Source organism: Saccopteryx leptura, chromosome 1, assembly GCF_036850995.1.
Source record: "Saccopteryx leptura isolate mSacLep1 chromosome 1, mSacLep1_pri_phased_curated, whole genome shotgun sequence".
Taxonomy (NCBI): Eukaryota; Metazoa; Chordata; class Mammalia; order Chiroptera; family Emballonuridae; genus Saccopteryx; species Saccopteryx leptura.
The window spans coordinates 224,933,492-224,954,796 of record NC_089503.1 but is presented as its reverse complement, the minus strand read 5'-3'; the positions used below and the strand labels follow the sequence as shown (position 1 = coordinate 224,954,796).

The 21,305-nt window shown below is 38.5% G+C and overlaps 1 protein-coding gene across 1 annotated transcript in view; it reads right to left on the bottom strand.

Annotated features, from left to right (window-relative positions):
• The window catches only part of NAF1 (nuclear assembly factor 1 ribonucleoprotein), a 32,067-nt gene extending 13,748 nt beyond the window's left edge, over positions 1-18,319 (bottom strand). The window contains exons 1-3 of the mRNA XM_066387167.1: positions 17,799-18,319; positions 15,522-15,687; positions 92-185 (exon numbers count right to left, since the gene is read on the bottom strand). Of these exons, the coding sequence (XP_066243264.1) occupies positions 92-185; positions 15,522-15,687; positions 17,799-18,166 (628 nt within the window). The 5' untranslated portion in view covers positions 18,167-18,319. The remainder of the gene's footprint in view (positions 1-91; positions 186-15,521; positions 15,688-17,798) is intronic.
• Positions 18,320-21,305: the final 2,986 nt, after the last annotated feature.

Here is a 21,305-nt window from a genome sequence, read left to right as displayed (position 1 = left end):
TCAAAACTCAATAGTCATGAAGTCTTTGATTCAATATTAGTGCATTGGTTGGATATATGTAATCATTTTTATTAATAAATTATTTACATACCTAATTGTTCAATAATACTTGAAACCATCCCAAGAGGCTTTAATTCAATATCTTCAGGCAGAATAATAGTGAGTTCTTCAACTGAAGGTAGTTCCTATAATATAAAAAAGCATTAAGTTTTCCCAAGCTTCAGCAACTTTTTAAAAAATGGGAATTAGTTTCCATTTAAAGTACTGTACACATTTCTAAAGACACAACATTCAGCACTTGTACCATCTCCTTGATGTTATCCTCTGTAGTCACTGAAAGCACTTTCCTGCCTCCAACACCTCCCCACCTAACTGATGCAATAGGTCTAGTGTCTATACCCTAATCCAGACAGACTAAGAATATAGACAAAATTATCATTTGAGATCTTACCAATCACACTTGAACAGGAGACCAACAAAAAAGAATGTTATTGTTAAGATATCCAAGTTAAGAAAAGAGACAATTCACATAATTTCCATTTGAAAAAAAAAAATTCCATTGTCACTAGTTTCTCCACAGAAGAAAAGTTCTCTCTCTTAGCTGCCTTGACTTGCTTAATCAATTAAACTGACTGTGATCAAGTTGCTGAACAGAGATGCAGCAATCTTTTCTGAGGCTACATGAAAAAAGAGATTAATATCTGGTCTCTTCAGAAAAAAATACAGAACTTCTGGAAACAGAATAGGCATCAGCCCAGAAACAGCTGTGAGGGTGACTCCTGTTATCTTTCCTCTCTAGGTGAAAAACCAAATATCTTAACATCAAAAGATTTCTCTTTTCTGACCCAGCACCTCACCATATCTCAGTTGCTATAGAAACTAGACATTGAAGTAGAGATGAGGTTGAAGACAAATCTAAGAATAAAATTGGCCTAAGGCTTTAAATTAAAAAACAGAACTTTCAATCTATTCTTGACCTTTGCCAAAAGATCACAATTAACTTCCAGAAGTTTTAACTTAAGGCTTAAAAGTACACATATCTTATTAATGACATGTTAGGAGTTAGTTTGGAAAAGGGAAATGTAGAAAGGAAAACCTAAATAATATAGTACACTGCAGATGAATGCATTATGAGTAATAATTTCCCCTATAGGGATTCAAAAAAGGTTTTTCAAAAAAATCACTTAACCAGAGTTAAAATACAACTTGCCTATAAGAGATGCTATTTTATGATCCAGGATTACAGTAATTATAAAGAGCCACACTAAGGCTCTCAACCAACTCACTGCAGACTTACCTCTGTATGACTGCAAGACATGATTGTGTTTTATATATCAGAATTTTTCTATACTTTTAGGAAGGGGACAACCACTTATTATTTTATCATATTAAACATGGAGAGCCTTTTCTTGACAAAACCATGATTAAAAAGTGGTCCAGAGATGTATAAGAATAGAGAAGGAAGTTCAGTTGTTAGACTGGACATGTAATGGGCAGAGTATTGCCCCCTAGTGGGTTTACTGGATGGATCCCGGTCGGGTGCATGTGGGAGTCTGTCTCTCTGCCTCTCCGCTTCTCACTTCAGAAAAAAAAAAAAAAAAAAAGTTCTTAGCCCTGTTGAATGTAAGGCTGGAAAACTATTGATATAATGTCTATAATGTCAAGGGACTGCTTTGAGGCTATTTGAAAGGACAATTGTGACAGGCATCTCACACTGATTCTGGTCCAGGGTTTCAGGGAGTGGCACCTCTTATGGCCAGTGATCTTACAAATGCAGAAGCACAGAAATGAAATTTGCCCTATCCCCCACCCAAATTACAGTAAGATCGAGAGGAAAAACTTTCATTACTTTTGGACTGGGATAACGCCTGCTGGGTAGTCAGGTTTGTGGTGACAGAGGGTAGCAAAGTCTCTGAAAGAAGTGCTTTTAGATCTTTTACCGTCTGAACTGGATAGGAGAGCAGACCACATGCCATTAACACTTAGGACACAAAGACAACATAATTCTCAAATACTAAATAACAGTATTATTCAACCACAGTGTTTCACCGTACCATAATTTAGTACACCTGTCACCTCATAAAACATTTATCTGCCTTTTTCAAATCTTTACTATGACAAACAATGAACATTCTTTCACATATCTTTGAGTAACCACTGTGATAAAATAAATTACTCTAAGTGTAACTGCTAGATTCAAAGACATTAATTAAAGCATTTTTATACTTACCATGGGAGGGAGATACCATGATCACAGAGACAAGAACATTTTTAATTTTGACAAATAATGCTAAATTTCCTTCCTTTCGAAAGGTTACATCAATTCACACTTCTACAAACAATATACATGAGATTTTCCGACACCCTTGCCATCACCAATAAGCAAATCTTTGCCAGTTTAATAGGTCCAAATCGTATCTTGCTTTAATATGAATTTCTTCATTAATCAGGAAAACTAAACATCCTTACATGTTTCCGGGCTATATTTATGTATTTATGGACTGTCTATATATTTTACACATTTGTCTTTATCATTTTATTAATTTATAAGAGAACCCTACGTTTTTAAGAACTTTTGCCCTTTATTAAGTATTTAGCAAACACCCACTCTCTTACCTACCAGCATATTTTTTAGCCTCTGTTGTTTAATAAACTTTGGTATTTTCTTTTTCTTTTCTTTCTTTTTTAGGTGAAGGGAAGGGAGATAATGAGGCAGACTCCCGTACGCACCTTGACCAGAATCCACCCAGCAACCCCCCATCTGGGGCTCATATTCGAGTACCAAGCTATTTTTAGCTCCTGCAGCTATTACACTGGTATTTTCATTTTTATGTAGTCAAACATAGTGATTTTTTTTTTTTTTTTTTAGATTTTGAGACTTGTGTAAGTCACAAGAGCTTCCCTTAAACAAATTAATTTTTATTTATTTTACTGCTTTTGGAGAGAGAAACAATCTGCTGTTCCACTTATTTATGCACTCATTGGTTGATTCTTGTATGTGACTTGACCGGGAATCAAACCTGCAACTTTGGCATATTGGGGCAATGCTACCAACTGAGCTACATGGCCAGGGCAAAATTTTTTAATTGAGTGATGTTTCCATCATTTTTCTAGTTTCATTTTTAATATTTGTAATTATATATTGGTAAATTTGTGGATTTTATTCTTACAGAAAATCAAGGTAGAGAATTTATTTTTATCCAAATTACTAGCCAGTTATCCCTGCATCTTGAAGAATAATTCATGTTTTTCCCTACTGATTTGAAAAACAAATTTTAACATACACTAAATGTATTTATACATTTGGGTGTTTTGTTGAAATCTCCATTTGGTTCTACTAATCTACTTCAGTGTCAGTACTAAACTATTTTACTAACTGTGCCTTTCATAATATGTTCTGGGTGTTGTTTTTTTGTTACAGAGAGAGACGAGAGAGAGGGACAGATAGGGACAGACAGATAGGAAGGTAGAGAGATGAGAAGCATTAATTCTTCACTGTTGCTTTTTAGTTGTTCATTGATTGCTTTCTCATATGCACCTTGATGAAGGAGGGGCCTACAGCAGACTGAATGACCCCTTGCTCAAGCCAGCAACCCTGTGCTCAAGCTAGCAACCTCGGGGTTTCGAACCTGGGTCCTCTGCATCACAGTCCGATGCTCTACCCAATGTGCTACCGCCTGGTCAGGCCATAGTATGGTTTAATATTCGGGAATAAAGACTAGTTTTCCTATCCACTTCACATCAATATTTTTCCCCTTGGAATTTTTCTAGCTATTTGCACATTTATTTCATTAAACTTTAAAACCAATTTGTTAATACTAATGTTGTTATGTTGTTACTATTGATTAAAATCACATTTAGGCCCTAGCCAGTTAGCTCAGTTAGTTAGAGCATTCTCCCGAAACACAAAGGCTGTGTGCAGTTTTGATCCCTGGTCAAGGTACACATGGGAACCAAATAATTAATGCACAACCTAGTAGAACTACAAAATGAATGTTTCCTTCTCTCCCATTCCCTCTCACTCTAAAATCAATTTTTAAAAAAATCTTAAAAAATAAAAAAAAAATTTTTTAAATCACATTTTATTATAATTGTCTTCTTACAGGTCCTACATAGGCTTTAGGCTTATTCAAAGCCATTTTTATCTAATTTGCTTTTATAAATTACTAGTTATTTAATATTTTTTACTGCTATTATAAATTGATTCTTTATAGAGAACTGTTGTTTATTTATTTATTTTATTGATTTGAAGGGAGGAAGGAGGAGAACCAAACAACTTGTTGTTCCACTTATTAATGCATTCGCTGGTTAATTCTTGTATGTGGCCTGTCTGGGAATTAAACCTGCACCCTCAGTGTACTAGGACAACACTCTAATCAACTGAGTTACCTGAGTTTTTTGTGTATTCACTAAATTACCACATTTTAAAAATATAAGTACTCCTCCTTTTCAGTATTAGAACATCACAGTTTTCACTTTTCATCACTGGTTGAGATTTCCAGAATGTCAAATGTCTAGCAATTGTGATGTCCAAATCTTTATTAGAATCTTTTCAAATGGTAAGCAGAATGATGCATTTTGATTTTCTAATTATTGAATTTTTAATAAGATTAATAAAGTAGCCATCTATTCCTATCTTACCAAGTTTATTAAAAAAAAATCAGAAATGACTACTGACCTTTAAAATGACTACTGACCTTTATAAAATGACTTTTTATCATCTTTTAAGATCATTATAGTTTACTCTAAGTTGAGCAGGTCATTCCAGAATCTGATGAAGTCTCTGCTATAAGGATGTCGATGAGACATGCAGCCAGAATATTTACAGTGGGCAGGAATGGACACCTGTGGTCAAAAACAATCTGGCAGGCCCGCTTAATTCCTGCTGCTATATCCTATTTTGACCCATGTATGAAAAGAAATAAAAGCACTAAGTTGCCTCATGATAGTAACAAACCTACTTATAAAAGTGTAGTGCATTGAATCTCTATCACAAATATCTGCAAAACAAAAAGAGCTAACCCTGGCCTGTTTGCTCAGTGGTAGAGCGTCAGCCCAGCATGTGGAAGTCCCGGGTTCTATTCCCGGCCAGGGCACACAGGAGAAGCACCCATCTGCTTCTCCACTCTTCCCCCCTCCTTCCTCTCTCTCTCTCTCTTCTCCTCCCGAGCCAAGGCTCCATTGGAGCAAAGTTGGCCCGGGCGCTGAGGATGGCTCCATGGTGTTTGCCTCAGGCGCTAGAATGGCTCCAGTTGCAGCAGAGCAACACTCCAGATGGGCAGAGCATCACTCCCCAGTGGGCATGTTGGGTAGATCCTGGTCAGGTACATGAGAGAGTCTGTCCCTTTACCTCCCCACTTCTCACTTCAGAGAAACATACACACACACACACACACACACACACACAGTTACATAAAGAGCTAAATATTGTACAAAAAAACATATTAAGGCATAAGTCAGATTAATAAGTGGAACCAAGCCTGTACAATTCCAGGTTGAGAGCCTGTTACAGAGTTTGCCCTTAAAAGTCTAGTTGAATCAAGCAATATATTTGCTTTGAAAATGGCAGACATTTTGGGACTGACCAAGGGAGAAAAGATATATTTATTCCTTTTAAATGAGCGTGCCAGAAAAGAAGGACAAAAGGGGAAAATACCCTAAGAAAATACCCTAAAAATACCCTAAAACAGTGGTCCCCAACCCCTGGGCCATGGACCGGTATCGGTTCATGGGCCATTTGGTACCGGTCCACAGAGAAAGAATAAATAACTTACATTATTTCCATTTTATTTATATTTAAGTCTGAACGATATTTTATTTTTAAAAAATGACCAGATTCCCTCTGTTACATCCGTCTAAGACTCACTCTTGATGCTTGTCTCGGTCACGTGATACATTTATCCGTCCCACCCTAAAGGCCGGTCTGTGAAAATATTTTCTGACATTAAACTGGTCCGTGGCCCAAAAAAGGTTGGGGACCACTGCCCTAAAATACCCTAAAAAGTGCCCATCAAGAATTCACCCAAGCAATGTGCTTTCCATAAAAATTTTTGGCAGATTCAAAGAGGTAGAACTTTAGAAGTTTCCAGGGGAAGGTTCCTTGGATTGCCACATCAGAATGATCAATACAAGATCTTGTATTGATGTTTGGATGTCAAATGTCACCTTCTCTTCCCTAATTGCTAAATCTAAAGTACTACGCATCACTAATAAGTCTAGTCACTCTATCAAATTATCCTGCTGCTTTCCTTTCTTGTAAACACATTACTGTCTAACATCCTGTTTGTTTCCATCTTAAAGTCTATTTTCCTAACTAGACAATAAATCCAACAAAAACTTAAACCTAGCCAGGCTTGCTCCTTGCTGTAGCACCCAGGGCAATGACTAGCACATAAGAAGTGTTTAGTAAATATACGTTCACTAAATGAATTGACTTATTTCATCAGCCCATGCTAAACAAAAATCTCAGAAGAGGTCAGTCTTTTCCAGAGTACAAATCAGATGCTGAAAATACAATTTTTAGAATTCAAGAGAATTCTCAAGGAATAAAAAGAACCTCAATCCAACCTTCTCAAGGCAGGCTTCAAAGGAAGAAGCTTCACTGCCCAGGGTTAATACATGGGTAACTCAGGTTTGCAGCAGCAAACCTTATTATAATCATTAGATTAACACCTGGCTCCCTGATAACACAACAGCTGCCCCAGGTAAGATAATAAATAAATCTCCTCAGTATCACAGGTTTCATAATTCCCTGTAAGAAAATAAAAAAATCAATCACTTTGATTTGCTGAGCAAGGAAGGATGGGTATGCGTGACAGAAAATAGAGGGGAAAACACACAGACACACTCCAATATGAAAAAAATATGGCCAGAACTCTACCACTTTGACAGTGCACACAAAATATAAAGAACGAGAAATAAAATGCATAGATGAACTAAAAAATTAAGGGCAGAGATGACGAGGAAACCTGGGATAGAAAAAGCTGCTTCATCATATAATAAGCAAAAATCAAACATACTGAAAATAATAAAAGAAGGCTACTTATTGCCAGATGGGAAGTTTAAAAATGAGCCTGAATTACCCGTGCCCTCATGGAAAGAGACCACTGGGTGAGAAAGACTCATTTTATTCTGCTTCACCAATTAACACTATATTTATTTAAATTTAATTAAAAATAAAATTTAAAACGCAGTCCTCAGTCACACTAGCCACATTTCAAGTACTCAATAGCTTAAGACAATAGCTTAAGCTCAAAGGCTTAAGAACAAGCTCAGACGAGTGGACACAGAACATCCCATCTGCAGCAAAGCCTATTAGACAGCACTGTTGTTTACACTGTCATACATCCAAGAGCCCTCCACTGCAAGACGCAAAGCTATGAAGAGCACTAACCAATTTTCAGTCATTAATACAGGTATAATTTTAAGACCACATTATAAGAGCATGCACCATATGACTATACAGTTTTCATGTTAACCTGAATTTTCTCACTTGGGAAACAAAGATTTGTGATGAATCTCTATTTTTCACACTTCCGAAAATTAAAATGAAACTAAGTATCTGTTTTTGATGTACAGTATCTGCAACTAGAGATAAACATGCTATCATTTAAATAAAACTACTCTTTACAGACTCAATCAAGAGTAAAACATAGTTTTTCTGGACATCGTTATTCAATACTTCTATATGCAATAACAGAGTGGGCAAGTAAAAGAAAAATATTTCATTCACATCATCAGCAAAAGACAAGGCCTCATGGAAACAAAAATCCCCCAACATATCACATCACAGCATTTGGCAAATGAACTACTGGAATTCAACATACTAAAACAATCATATTTTTCCTAGATGCCCTACAGTTTCAAACCAAGGCTTTATTAAGAAGGAATATAGCCCAAGCAATTACAACTTAAGAAAACTTCTATTAGATTATTAGATACAATCATTCTTCAAATGGCAAAATATGCAAAATATACATTATTATTCAGAAACCAAATAATCAGGAAGTTCAAATGACCAAATTCCAATGTTATTCGAGCAGATCTCCACAAAAACTAAAAATTAACAGACTGGAACCTGCTTGTTACTCGTTCTGAATCTGCTCCTCCCACCTATGCTACCCCAGGCCAGTCACTGTCTTTCTGGATATCAGTTATCTTATTTATAAATAGTGAGGGAACTAAGCAAAAATTCTGAATAGTTCATACAAATGGCTAACGATGCAATTTAAAAAAATCTTTAACAGCATGTAATTAAAAAGACAGTGTATAAATATAGCAAATTATGTGACATAAGAATATCTTCAAAATTTGACTCACATAAATATAAAAGTAAAATACAAAAATAATCCACCTTAATAAGAAAAATACCTTTGACCTTGGCTGGTTGGCTCAGCAGTAGAGTGCTGGCTCAGCGTGTGGAAGTCTGGGGTTCGAGTTCCAGCCAGGGCACACAGGAGAAGCACACATCTGCTTCTCCACTCTTCCCCCTCTCCTTTCTCTCTCTTCTCCTCCCACAGCCAAGGCTCCATTGGAGCAAAGTTGGCCCGGGTGCTGAGAATGGCTCCATGGCCTCTGCCTCTGGCACTATAATGGCTCTGGCTGCAATGGAGCAACGGCCCAGATGGGCAGAGCATTTACCCCTGGTGGACATGCTGGGCGGAACCCCGTCAGGCGCATGCGGGAGTCTGTCTCTCTGCTTCCCAGCTTCTCACTTCAGAAAAATACAAAAAAAAAAAAAAAAAAAAGAAAAACCCTTCAACAATGAATTCTAGCATCATCTTTTATATTAACAGAGGAGGCCATATTTTATTTCATCAAATCTAAGACTGATTTTACACACCATGAAGATAACAGTACTGCCGAATAACTACAAAATGTCCTCACTTATTAACTTTTCAGAAATCTTAAAAGGTAAAAAAAAAAAGTGGCCTTTTTTAGAATTGACATTAGCTATATACACGATAATGAATGAACAAACACAGAAACCTTCCCTGAGCCCCTACTATGTAGCCAACACTGGGAATAAATGTCAAGCTACCGACCCAGTCCTTTCATTGGAAAAGTTCATATTCTCTTTGCCTGTCTTTACCCACATTTATCGTCTCCATCTTTAAATCTAAGTTCAAACCATGAGCCTTCCTTGACCACTGTAGTGCAAGTTATCTCCTCTTCCACACTCAGTCTGATTTTTTCCATTCACATGACATGCATTATCTCTATGATGTTACTTTGCTTTCAGCATAAGTATGTATGCTCACTCTCTAGTTAAATTCCTATTTAATATGCATCTGTCTTTATCCTCTAAAGCAGGAAGAACTCACCTATTAAAATCTACTGGGGAATGGAGGAATCTAATAAATACAATGTTTTTGTGCAATAGTCATTTATGTGTATATACACAGGACCTACATGGATACTCTACTGCATAAAACAGTTTTTATTTGAAGTTTAAGGGATCATTCATGTTTATTAAAAGTTTTACTGAAATAATTTTGGGCCCTGGTCAGTTGGCTCAGTAGTAGAGTGTCAGCCCAGCATGTGGATGTCCTGGGTTCAACTCCCAGTCAGAGCACACAGGAAAGTGACCATCTGCTTCTCCACCCCTACTCCCTTTTCTCTCCCTTCCACAGCCATGACTCAATTGATTCGAGCCCATTGGCCCTTGGTGCTAAGGATGGCTCTGTGAAGGCACTAAGAATAGCTTCGTTGTGAGCACGGCCCCAGATGGGCAAAGAATCAGCCCCAGATGGGGGTTGCCAGGTGGATCCTAGTTGGGGCACATCCAGGAGTCTGTCTCTCTGTCTTCCCTTCTCTCACTTGGAAAAGAAGAAAAAATAAAAAATAAAAAGAATTTTGTATAATAAAACATTATCTTAAAAAAATATTTTTAAAGAGCTCCAAATATTAATATAAATGATCTTCTTTTGAGTATATAAATCATTTCTAAAATATCAGGCATTTTGAGAAGAATATTGCTAACTGCCATCAGTATTCTAAGATACACTGTAATAATTCCGAATATATCTAAAGTCATAAAAAGCTGAAGTTGAAAGAGGCCTGCATTTAGGACAAAACTTATAACCAAGTTAGGCCTTAACAACAACATAGTCAGTCAACAATTATTAAGTATAGGCCAGGTGCAATCTAATGCCATAAATAATGGGAAATCAAAAAGGCATGAGTTCGATTCCCCATCACTGCACACAAGAGAAGTGCCCATTTGCTTCTCCACTCCTTCCCCTCTTGCTTCTCTCTCTCTCTCTTTCTCTTCTCCTCTCCTCCTCCAGCCATGGCTCTACTAGAGCAAGTTGGCCCTGGGCGGTATGGATGGCTCCATGGCCTCTGCCTCAGGCGCTAAAAAATGGCTTTGGCACAATGGAGCAAGGGCCACAGGTGGGCAGAGCATCACCCCCTCCCTAGTGGGCTTGCTGGGTGGATCCTGGCTGGGCGCATGTAGAAGTCTGTCTCTGCCTCCCCTCCTCTTACTAAAATAATAATAATAATAATAATAAATAAAAAGGCATGAAATAATCCACTCTTAACTTCTCGCCAGCTGTTTCCATATCCTCATGTCAAGATGTTTTAGGATATGTATCTACACTGCCAGAATCTGAAACAAAATACAGTGTATTCAATCTAACTATAAAATATATCTATTTCAAAACATAATATACCAAATTATAAAGGTAAATTTACCAAGAATTGCCTCCAAGCATTAAATTTTTTTCCTTGGTCATGCTATATTTTATATATAAATACACATTATAATTCTTACTACAGTATTGTAATTGTAAGCATTATAATCAAAACTTTAAAACATTATGTAAAATCGAGCTTTTCAAAAGAAAAAAACATAGATATTAATTTATAAAATTCATTTCTCATTAAGACTTTGAAATGTCACAATTCCATAAATGTTTTTATGATTCTAAATTTTTAATTATATCTGATTTATCTGAATGAAGAGTTTAGGCCATAAATTAATAAGAACATTTTTCAAAAAAACTTGAATTTTCCAATTTATTGAAAGACAAAGCAAATCCTATGTGGTTTTATACAGTTCCAAGGCCATAATAATATGTATGTTGCTTTACATGTATTGTGTAGGTTATCTATAAACCTTCTCAGCATTAGAGATTTTTTTAAAGAATAATTTGACTTAGTTATATTTAATTTTATATATGACATAATTGTGGCATTATGAAAAGAGTCAATTAAGACTCTCCCTTTCCATTGTCCATTATAGATGACTAATCCCACTTTTTCTCCCTTCCCCTCACCCCTGCTTTTCATTCAGCTTACAACCAAATCTTCTCAGGGGACTGTTGTAAATACTTGAGGTCTAATTCCAAAGGAATGATCTCAAGGTTACTTCACACATACACTTCCATGTACTTACACTTAAAAGATTGCCAAGAGTAAGTAGTTAAATCACCAGGATCTAATTTTCCAAGAACAGAAAAGATTTAATGAGCTAGATCAAAGGAAGCAACATTTCTGCTTGAGAAACAGACTAAATGAAGATATAAATTAAGCTCAGCATACCTGAAGGACACTAGCCACCTGGCTAGAATGAGACACTTTCTGAAGAGGTAGGACAAAAAACTGGGTTAAATTGGGCATGTCTATGTTCAAGAGATGGCTAAAAATCCAGCACGAACTCTTAAAATTGTTTAAACTGTTTGGCCCACTTTAATTTATGCATCTTACCTATAAGCAAAGACAATATGGGTAGAATATTTCATTAATTTTCTTCAGAAAGTGTATTTTGTTACCACTAAGTCTAGCTGGGGTCTCCTATACTACCAAACCTAAACAAAACAGCACATATAACACCAGCTAGAGTCATAACAAAAGAGGGAACACTTCCTAGGAAGAGTGGATTATCATCTTCTGGGAAAAAAAATCTAAGATAAGAAACAGAATTATCTCAAAAGTAGGCAAAGAAATAGTAAATCTAATTAGGTAGTTCATGGGGAAGCTCAAAGTAGAAGATCCTATATTTGGACCCAAGGACACAGAAGTCCATGTACACGCTAACATGAAAAAGATGAATCTACAGGTAAAGAGGGAAAATAAAATGACAGAGAACTTATGAGAAAGGTCAAGAGGCATATAAAAGAAACAGCATGGCATCCTCCACAGCTGCCTTAAGTCCTAATGGCTTTCCTATGCAAGTTTAGAGCAAATTCCCACTCTCTCAAAGTAATTTGCGTCTCTGTTGTTCGTAACAAGAAGACTGGAACCTAAGTCATATGTGATAGCTTCTTTCAAGTGTTTCCCGTTGTCCCCTATAAACGGTAACTGCTGTGACTGACTGAACAGAATCGCCTTCTCAAAGGACATAAGCCTCCCTTTCCTGTGACAGAGAACCACTTCTTGTGTTCTGCATGGGTCGATACCACCCACCCAATCCCCACCCTCCTCAAAATATACACACATTCCCACTCCCTCTGTCAACTGATCCTACACACTCCCACCCTCACACTCGCCCACGTGCTCTCTCTCAAGCACACATTCTCCTACATACTCTCCCACACAAACAGAAGTCACTACATGACTCATGCATAAGCAATCAAATACCCATTCCACTAGCCTCAATAATTTGTTCAGGACGGTGCACCAGCCTCCCAGTAAACCAGTAAAAGTCTTTTCCATAACTTTCATATGGGAGAATCAGTGGTCAAACTGCCAGTCCCATGAAGAAACACCTGCTAAGAGAGAGAGAAAAGAGAGTCCTAAAGATACTGAATACTGTCATGGCCGGGTAGGTCAGTTCTTTGGGGTGTCGTCCCAACAGGGCACATACTGGAATCAATCGATGAATGCACAAATTAAGTGGGAACAGCAAATCAATGTTTCTCCCTCTCTCTCTTCCTCTCCCTTTCTAAAATCAATCAGTTAATAAAAGATAAAGATACTAAGTATCTGTAGCCAAACTACCCCCAGTATTACGGACCAAACCTTCTCTTCCCTTGAATTAAAGAGTTCCAAATACTCTTTCAGAGTCCTCTGTCAAAGATTTAGGGCAGACCAGAGAAGTCATTTCTCTACCTATTTCTAGCAACAGAGTAGTCTAAAGGACCAAGAACTAATAATAAGTTTACCTAAGTGTGTAAATATAAAGCACACAGCTATTCAAGAACACAAAATTTCTCCTCCTTCTGACCCCGATTCCGCCTGACCCCAGCCTGCGGGAAACTGACTTTTAAACTAAGGGCTGACCGCTAACTGGAAGGTGCTTTCTCCTTTCACTGCCTCCCATCTCCACCCATTTTTTCTTCACCAAACTCTCAGCCTCTCCCTAGATTCTGGTTGGGCTAGAGGCTGAGCACCTTTGGGAACATTTAAGGACATGTGAGCACAATGCACAGTGTCTTCAAAAGTGTGTTGTGATGCAGGGGGAAAAAAAAGGAAAAGTAAAGACTTTAATTGCCTCCTCCATCCTTTCCAAAAACCCCTCAGTACTGGCACAAAAAGGAAAAGACCAGCCCGTCATACCAAGTTTTAAAAGCTAACCTACATTCCCATCAAAAATCTAATTTTCTGGTATGTGCCAAACACATACTCATACAATTCAAAATAGCACATCCAGCAATTAAATTCATTTGTCTCCACTTTATTTATTGTCTGCTTCTCCCCACTACACACTATGAAAGCAGAAACTGGGTGGGTCTTAACTACAGCACCTAGCATATGGTAGGTGTACTCTAATAGTTTAAGAATGAATGAAAGATGCCTATCCACTCAATTATTCCCTGTTACTATTGACTGAGGAACCATTACCTGTAAAGCACTGTACTGGGCACTATGCGAGCTATAAAGATCAGATATGAACTTAAGTCTGTTAAAGAACATGGTTCCTGGCCTCCCTGTGGCCATGGCCCCATTTTTACCTTCTGATGCAGATATGGGCATTCTATCCTGAAAAATAATAAACAAATAGACTAAGATTTTACATGAAATTTCAAGGGAATCTCAAAGTAAGAATTGCAGATCTAATAAGAAAATGAAGACGCTACACATACATATACAAAAGTACTGCGGTCCTTTATTTGTCGGTTTTTATATTCTAAGAGGAAAAGCAGCAAGAGCAAGATACAAGGACAAGATCAAACAAGTTCCCCAATACTTTCAGAAAAGAGTCAGAAACTGAGAGAGCCTCTGTGTAAAAAGACTACTGAGAGATAACGTTTGTAAGAAGAAAACATGAAGTTCCTCAAAAATCCAAGGATTTTAAATATGTAAGAGTGAGACAGGAAATTTCTTATTGTAAGCAGAGAAAAAGAAGGACTATTAGTAGAATTCAGTCATAAAATGGCACTCAACTGCCTCTAGGCTTTCCAATTATTATTTTCAAATTTTGCATTAAAATATTTCATTCGTTTAAGTGTTATTTAATAGTTATAATTAGCGACCATTAAATACTAAAAAAGCACTAATAACAACAAAGTACATGTGAGAATGGAAAGAATAAATAGGTAGCATTGTAACCTACATTCTGAAATTCTGAGAAGACTTTTCTCTCGACTCATGAGGTTTCAACCAGACTGCCATCCCCTTCTTCAGGAGAGTTTACAGTTTAACAGAAAATAACCACACAAGAGCTAATTTTACAAACCAAACCTATGAAGTGTCAATAAATACCATTCTATCACAAACAAGTTTTGTCTAACTGTAAGCATAAAAATAACAAAAATTAAATTAATAAACCTCAAATAGAAATATGATTTTGCTCAATCCATTTATTTCATTTTTTGTTTCCTAGTGCAATCAACTAAAAATGATTTTAATCACAAATGAGCAAAATGTTCTTAAGTATGGTTTGAAATATGGTTTAAAAAAAAGGGCAAGGTTGTAAATCTACATAAGAAATACCTTTTAGGAAAGACGAAAGAAAAATTGAAAAATAGTAGGCTAAAGTTGACACACCAGGAAGAACAATTAGCAAACGTTAGAGTTAGAAGCAACCTTAGAAATTATCCAGATCAATTCCCTAAACAATCCTATCGTTATGAAAGGTAAAGATGGCAAAAGTATGCCCAATAAAACTGAGAAGTCTTCAAATTTATGGATCAGACATAGGACAAAAGAGATCAATATTAGCACAATATATTTTAGAACGGGGTAGTCAACCTTTTTATAACTACCGCCCACTTTTGTATCTCTGTTAGTAGTAAAATTTTCTAACTGCCCACCGGTTCCACAGTAATGGTGATTTATAAAGTAGGAAAGTAACTTTACTTTATAAAATTTATAAAGCAGAGTTACAGCAAGTTAAAGCATATAATAATAATTATTTACCAAGTACTTTATGTCAGATTTTCGCTGTTCGGCAGAATAAATCTTTATAAAACAACTTACTATAGTTAAATCTATCTTTTTATACTTTGGTTGCTCTGCTACCTACCGCCCACCATGAAAGGTGGAACGCCCACTAGTGGGCGGTACGGACCAAGTTGACTACCACTGCTTTAGAACATCCAAATTAGGTTTAGTTAACAAATCTAAGTACTTACGTTAAGGAGTATTTCATCTTTTGTTTTAAGAGGCAAATCCGTGTTATCCTCAACTTGTAAATCATCTCCATCTGACAGCACTGGAGGAAGTGATATTTGAGAGGAAGAGGAAGATGAGGAAAATGATGAGGAAGAGGAAGAGCTTGAACTATCTGAATCTGTTTCACTGTAAGCAAGAAAAAGTGGAAAACTTAGTAAAGCAGTAATATGATGATGATAAAACATATTTATTCAACTAGGAAATCCTTCACTACATGTTTACTGTTGTTGATATATTCAAAAGCTAGAATTCTGAAGTTGACCATATTTGGAAAGTAGTCCTTAATCCACTGGTAACATTTTCAAAACCCCTACTGTAACTGCAACCTACTTATTACAACAGTCTCACACATCTGTCTTAATATAATTAAGCATGTGACAAATCACTGACAGAAGAGAGCTCTGGGCAATGCACTTCTCTTATTGCTCACCAATGACTAGATCACTTAATTGTCCATAGTTTCTTTTCAGTCTTCAGACAACTCGGAACTCAAAAGTTACCAACCATGTTGAAAATTCAATTCTCTGAAAAATTCTTTAGCCCTTGACTTACACAGTAATTCTTACCAGTAACCCCACACTGGATTGAAATTTTGTTTTTCTGGCTAACCCCTTCGGTCTCACACATGCTGTTTCCATCCTTATTCTCTTCTGTGTACTCTTTCCATGGATAACCTCATGCACTTCATGTTTCCATACATCATCCATGTGCAGGTAACTCTAAATCTACAGCACTGATAGCTCTAAGCTCCATCTTTAATCTCTAGCTGCCTACTGCATGAATGACCTATACTTACCTCACACTAGCAACAAAATAAAAGAAAAAAAAATCTTCAGATTAGTAAACATCACTTGTATTCCACTTCATCCCACTTCCACTGCTACTCCTATTTCAAGTGCTCATTTCTCACTTACTTTTCTGTAATAACTATTACTGACATCAGCACAGGTTTCTCCCCAAAACAATCACCCCTTTACCCTCTCATGACCTTCTAGTTTAAATAGTTCATTCTAGCTTTAAAAAAACAAAACAAAACAGCATTCATGCAACCCCTATGTTCAATGCAGCATTATTCACAGTGGCCAAGACATGGAAATATCCAGTGTCCTTCAGGAGGTGATTGGCTAAAGATGTGGTGTGTGTGTATATATATATATATATACACATATACACACACACACACACACATACATACAGTGGAATAGTACTTAGCCATAAGAAGAGACAAAATACTGCCATCTGCGACAACACCGATAGACCTTGAGAACACATACCATGGTTAGCTAAATTAGTCAGACAGAAAAAGTCAAGAACTATATAGATACACTCATATGTGGGATATAAAATTGAAAGCAACAAATGACCAAACAAGAAAAACAAAAACTCACAGACACAGAGGACAACAGTATGGTGGTTACCAGAGGGAAGAAGGGCGGTGCTAAAAGGGGTCAGATAAATGGTAATAGATGATGATTTGACTTTGGGTGGTGGGTACACAATGCAATATACCAATCATGTATCACAGAACACACAACACACTCAAATACTGTAAACAATGTTCAGTGTGCATAAGGAACATCCTACTTAGTCCTCTCCCACCCCAGAAGTTTCATATTTAAAAGACATGGGTGGTGGGCAGAATGAGGGAGACTATTACAAAACCTAATCAGAGCATACTATAATACTAAATCACAATGTTTGCTAATTTCACGTGATCCCCACAAGGATTAAAAGAATTAACAAAACTGCCAGGAGCCAATCTGGAAACAAATAAAATCAATGAACTAAACCTCAATTCATCTGTTTCAAAAACAAGAGCACACGCAAAACTCGATGGAAGAAAAAAAAAACTTAAGACCTGACACAAAACTCAAAAATTATAACCACAGAAAGACATGCCAAACTAAGTATCACGAAAACAATACAATATCCTCAGGTTTCCTATATTTTAACTGAAAATGCTACGATCTATATACAAAAGACCTTTCAAATTACCAAACTTCGGTTACAGCAATCCAATTAGGAGGCTCAGATTTACAACCGGATCTGCGACATCAGCGAGAAATGGGCGGTCCGAGCTACTTGTCAACACGTGCGCAGGGAGCTTCAGGGACCTCCCCTCCCTTCCCCTCCCTCCCGGGGCCACGCGGACACTGTCTCGGCCTCCGGGCCCGGCCCCCCCCGCCGGTTACACAAACCCTCTCCCCCAGCAGTTGCGGGACACGCTGACACCCGACCTGTCCGAGTCCGAGTCCGAGGTACCCAAGGGGTCCGGGGTCCGCACCAACTCTGCGGTCCGCACCAACTCGGCGGCGCCCGGGCCGGTGACGCAGTTCCCTCCAGGCGACGGCTGTGGCTCCACCTGCGGCCCGGGGTTCCCGCCGACGGCCGAGCTCAGCGCGGGTTCAGGCGGCTGCTCTCTTACTAGCTGAGCGTCCGCGTCCTGCCCAGTGTCTGGGGGCCCCTCATTCGATTGCAGTGGCGGCGGCTCTGGGACTAGAACCGAGCCCGGTGACGGCACCTCCTGACCCTGGCCAACTCCACAGCTGGTACCATTGAATTTCAGGGTCTCCAGCTGATTAGCTGCGGCCTCCACTACCTCCATGACGTCGCACCCCAGACCCAGTCAGGCTCACGTTCCGGGCCTGGGACAGGCTGCCCGCTCGCTCTGCAATTAAAACAACCGTACAGAACGGCGCCTAGGCCCTCCTTCCCGTGTCTTCCCGCTAACTGCACTCGCGGATGCCTGGAGACACGCCCCCGCCGTTTACAGAGCGGCACTTCCGGGAGAGCGTGTGACGTCACGCTTCGCGACGGCGCTCCCTGGGGGCGGGGTGGATCGCAGGACCTGTGGAAACGAGACCGCAGGTGGCCCTGAATTCCCGGCTTTCACTGCAGCTTTGGAACTAGGTCCCCCTGAAACCTCAAGATCAGATGGCTGGACTCATAGCCCCGTCACTAGCTCTGGGGCACTTCTCTTCGAAACGGAGATGTGATGGTGCGAGGCTCTGTATTTCACCAACTCCAGCCAGGAAGTCTTAAACACTTTTAGTAAACTTTACTAAAATTAAGTTAAATTGATAGCAAACACATTGACCTATTCATCTAAAAAAAAAAAAATCATTACAGTTATTCTCCCCCCCCCCCCCCCAAAACAACATCGAATTAAAGAGAGCAGTAATGGTGGACAAAATGTTGCCGCTTAGCGGTGTCTGTCGCGTAGTTGACACTGCTTCATTGAAAGGGTGGGAAGAGACTAAAATGTATTAATACTAACTTAGCTTAGAAAGCCATTACTCTAGGTCATAAGAAAAAGTGTTGAGGTAGAGATTAGAATTCTATGGTTTCCGATTGGAACTTTAGTTTGATGCATTAGATCCTCCAATAGTAATAATCATTGTTACCATTTATTGAACATGCATATGTGTCAAGGACTGTGCTAAATATTTTGTCAATTCTGAAGGAATGGTTCCAGAAGCCCCTTAACCCTTCCCCTTCAGATACCAAGTCTAGAAATGCTCAAGGCCCTTACATTAAATGGCATTGTATTTGCATATAACTTACACACATCCTCATGTATACTAAAAATCATCTATAGGGTACTTGTAATACCTAATGCAATGTAAATACTAACTAAATAGGGTTGATATACTGTGTCATTTAGGGAATAATGACAAGACAAAAAAGTTTGTATATGTTCAGCACAGACACAACCATCAGAGGTCTAAATACATACATAGTACATGTAATGGGGTTTTTTGTGGGGGATTTTTTTGTTTGTTTTGTTTTTGGTATTTTTCTGAAGTGAGAAGTAGGGAGGCAGAGAGACAGACTCCTGCATGCACCCGGCCAGGATCCACCCAGCAAGCCTACTAGGAGGTGATGCTCTGCCCATCTGGGGCTGTTGCTCTGTTGCAACCAGAGCCATTCTAGCACCTGAGGCAGAGGCTAGAGTCCGGGCCAACTTTGCTCCAATGGAGCCTTGGCTGTGGGAGGAGAAGAGAGAGAGATAGAGAGAAAAGAGAGAGAGAAGGGTAGAGAAGCAAATGGGCACTTCTCCTGTGTGCCCTGGCCAGGAATCAAACCCAGAACATCCATACACTGGGTTGACACTCTACCACTGACCCAACCAGCCAGGACCCATTAATATAATGTTTTTAAAAATATTTTCCATCAGAGGTTGGTTGAATATGTGGATACAGAACCTGCAAATACAGAAAGGGCTTGCTGTATTAAAAGAGAATTTATTATGTGCCCTCCACAGTAGTAAACCTTCACAAAATTCAAGACAAGAGTGGTTTTAGGGAGCTTATAATCAAATTGAAGTAAAACGATCAATGCACAGGAGATCACTAAAAAGATATTTGAAATGAGGACTAGAAAATGCAAATTCAATAATAATAGGAAGTTAGTGGGCCATATCATGGAAACACTGAAAGAGAAATAGGAATTTAAACTTGAGATACTACTCACTAATAAAATGATTAAGCAGAGCTAGGTGTCCCCAGCAAATAGAACTGTGTTCAAATCTCAGCTCTACCATTTCCTTGTTGGTTAGGCTGTGACCTTGAACAGGTAGCCTAAGTTAACTAAATTTCATTTTTCTTATCTGCAAAATACTATCTCATTTAGTTCATGTGAGCATTAATTAAAGTTTTATATAACAGAATGACATGTGATACATATAATTAGTATGAAAAATATTTTATGAATAAAACAATGTGTGAACTTATGAATAAAATGATACATCAGTGACAATTAGATACACAGTATGAATTTGAGGAGAGAAGAAATTTGAGTCAGAATGACCCTCTATCTAGCCAAAAGTCTGTTACATTTTTCCAAAAATTAAGTGATAAAAGTCTGAACTAAAGCTAGAGTCAATGAAATAAAGGAAATAAATCCCCATCAGAAGAATCATAGTTGGCCCTGGCCAGTTGGCTCAGTGGTAGAGCGTCAGCCTGGCGTGCGGAAGTCCCGGGTTTGATTCTCGGCCAGGGCACACAGGAGAGGCACCCATCTGCTTCTCCACCCCTCCCCCTCTCCTTCCTCTCTGTCTCTCTCTTCCCCTCCCGCAGCCAAGGCTCCATTGGAGCAAAAGATGGCCCGGGCGCTGGGGATGGCTCCTTGACCTCTGCCCCAGGCACTAGAGTGGCTCTGGTTGCGACTCAGCGACGCCCCGGAGGGGCAGAGCATCGCCCCCTGGTGGGCGTGCCGGGTTGATCCCGGTCGGGCGCATGCGGGAGTCTGTCTGACTGACTCCCCGTTTCCAGCTTCAGAAAAATACAAAAAAAAAGAGAAGAATCATAGTACTCTAACTTTTCTAACCAAGGAAACTAGAAAAATGTTGGTATTGCCAATAAATATGAAAGTGTTGAAATGAGATAATGAGTTTATGATGTGGAGTTTGAGGGAAAATTGGACAATCAGTTGACAATGCCAGTAGGCATTTGTAAATATGAGAATGGAATTTGGTAGAAAAGATAAAAACAGAGCATAGGTTTGAGAACAATTCAAATACCTATTTGTTCATTCAGTAATCACCTATGTACTAATGTGTGCTATGTAGTGCACTATGTCCTAGGCATCCAGGAAGATGAATAAAACTGTCCCTGACCTTAAGTAGATAACAATTTAGTACAAAAGACAAGTTGGAAAAAGCAATAAATACCTTATCAGGGAAATGTATGGTAGTAGAAGCATTCAGTATGGTAGTGGAAATGGGAACACTAAAGAGAAAGAAA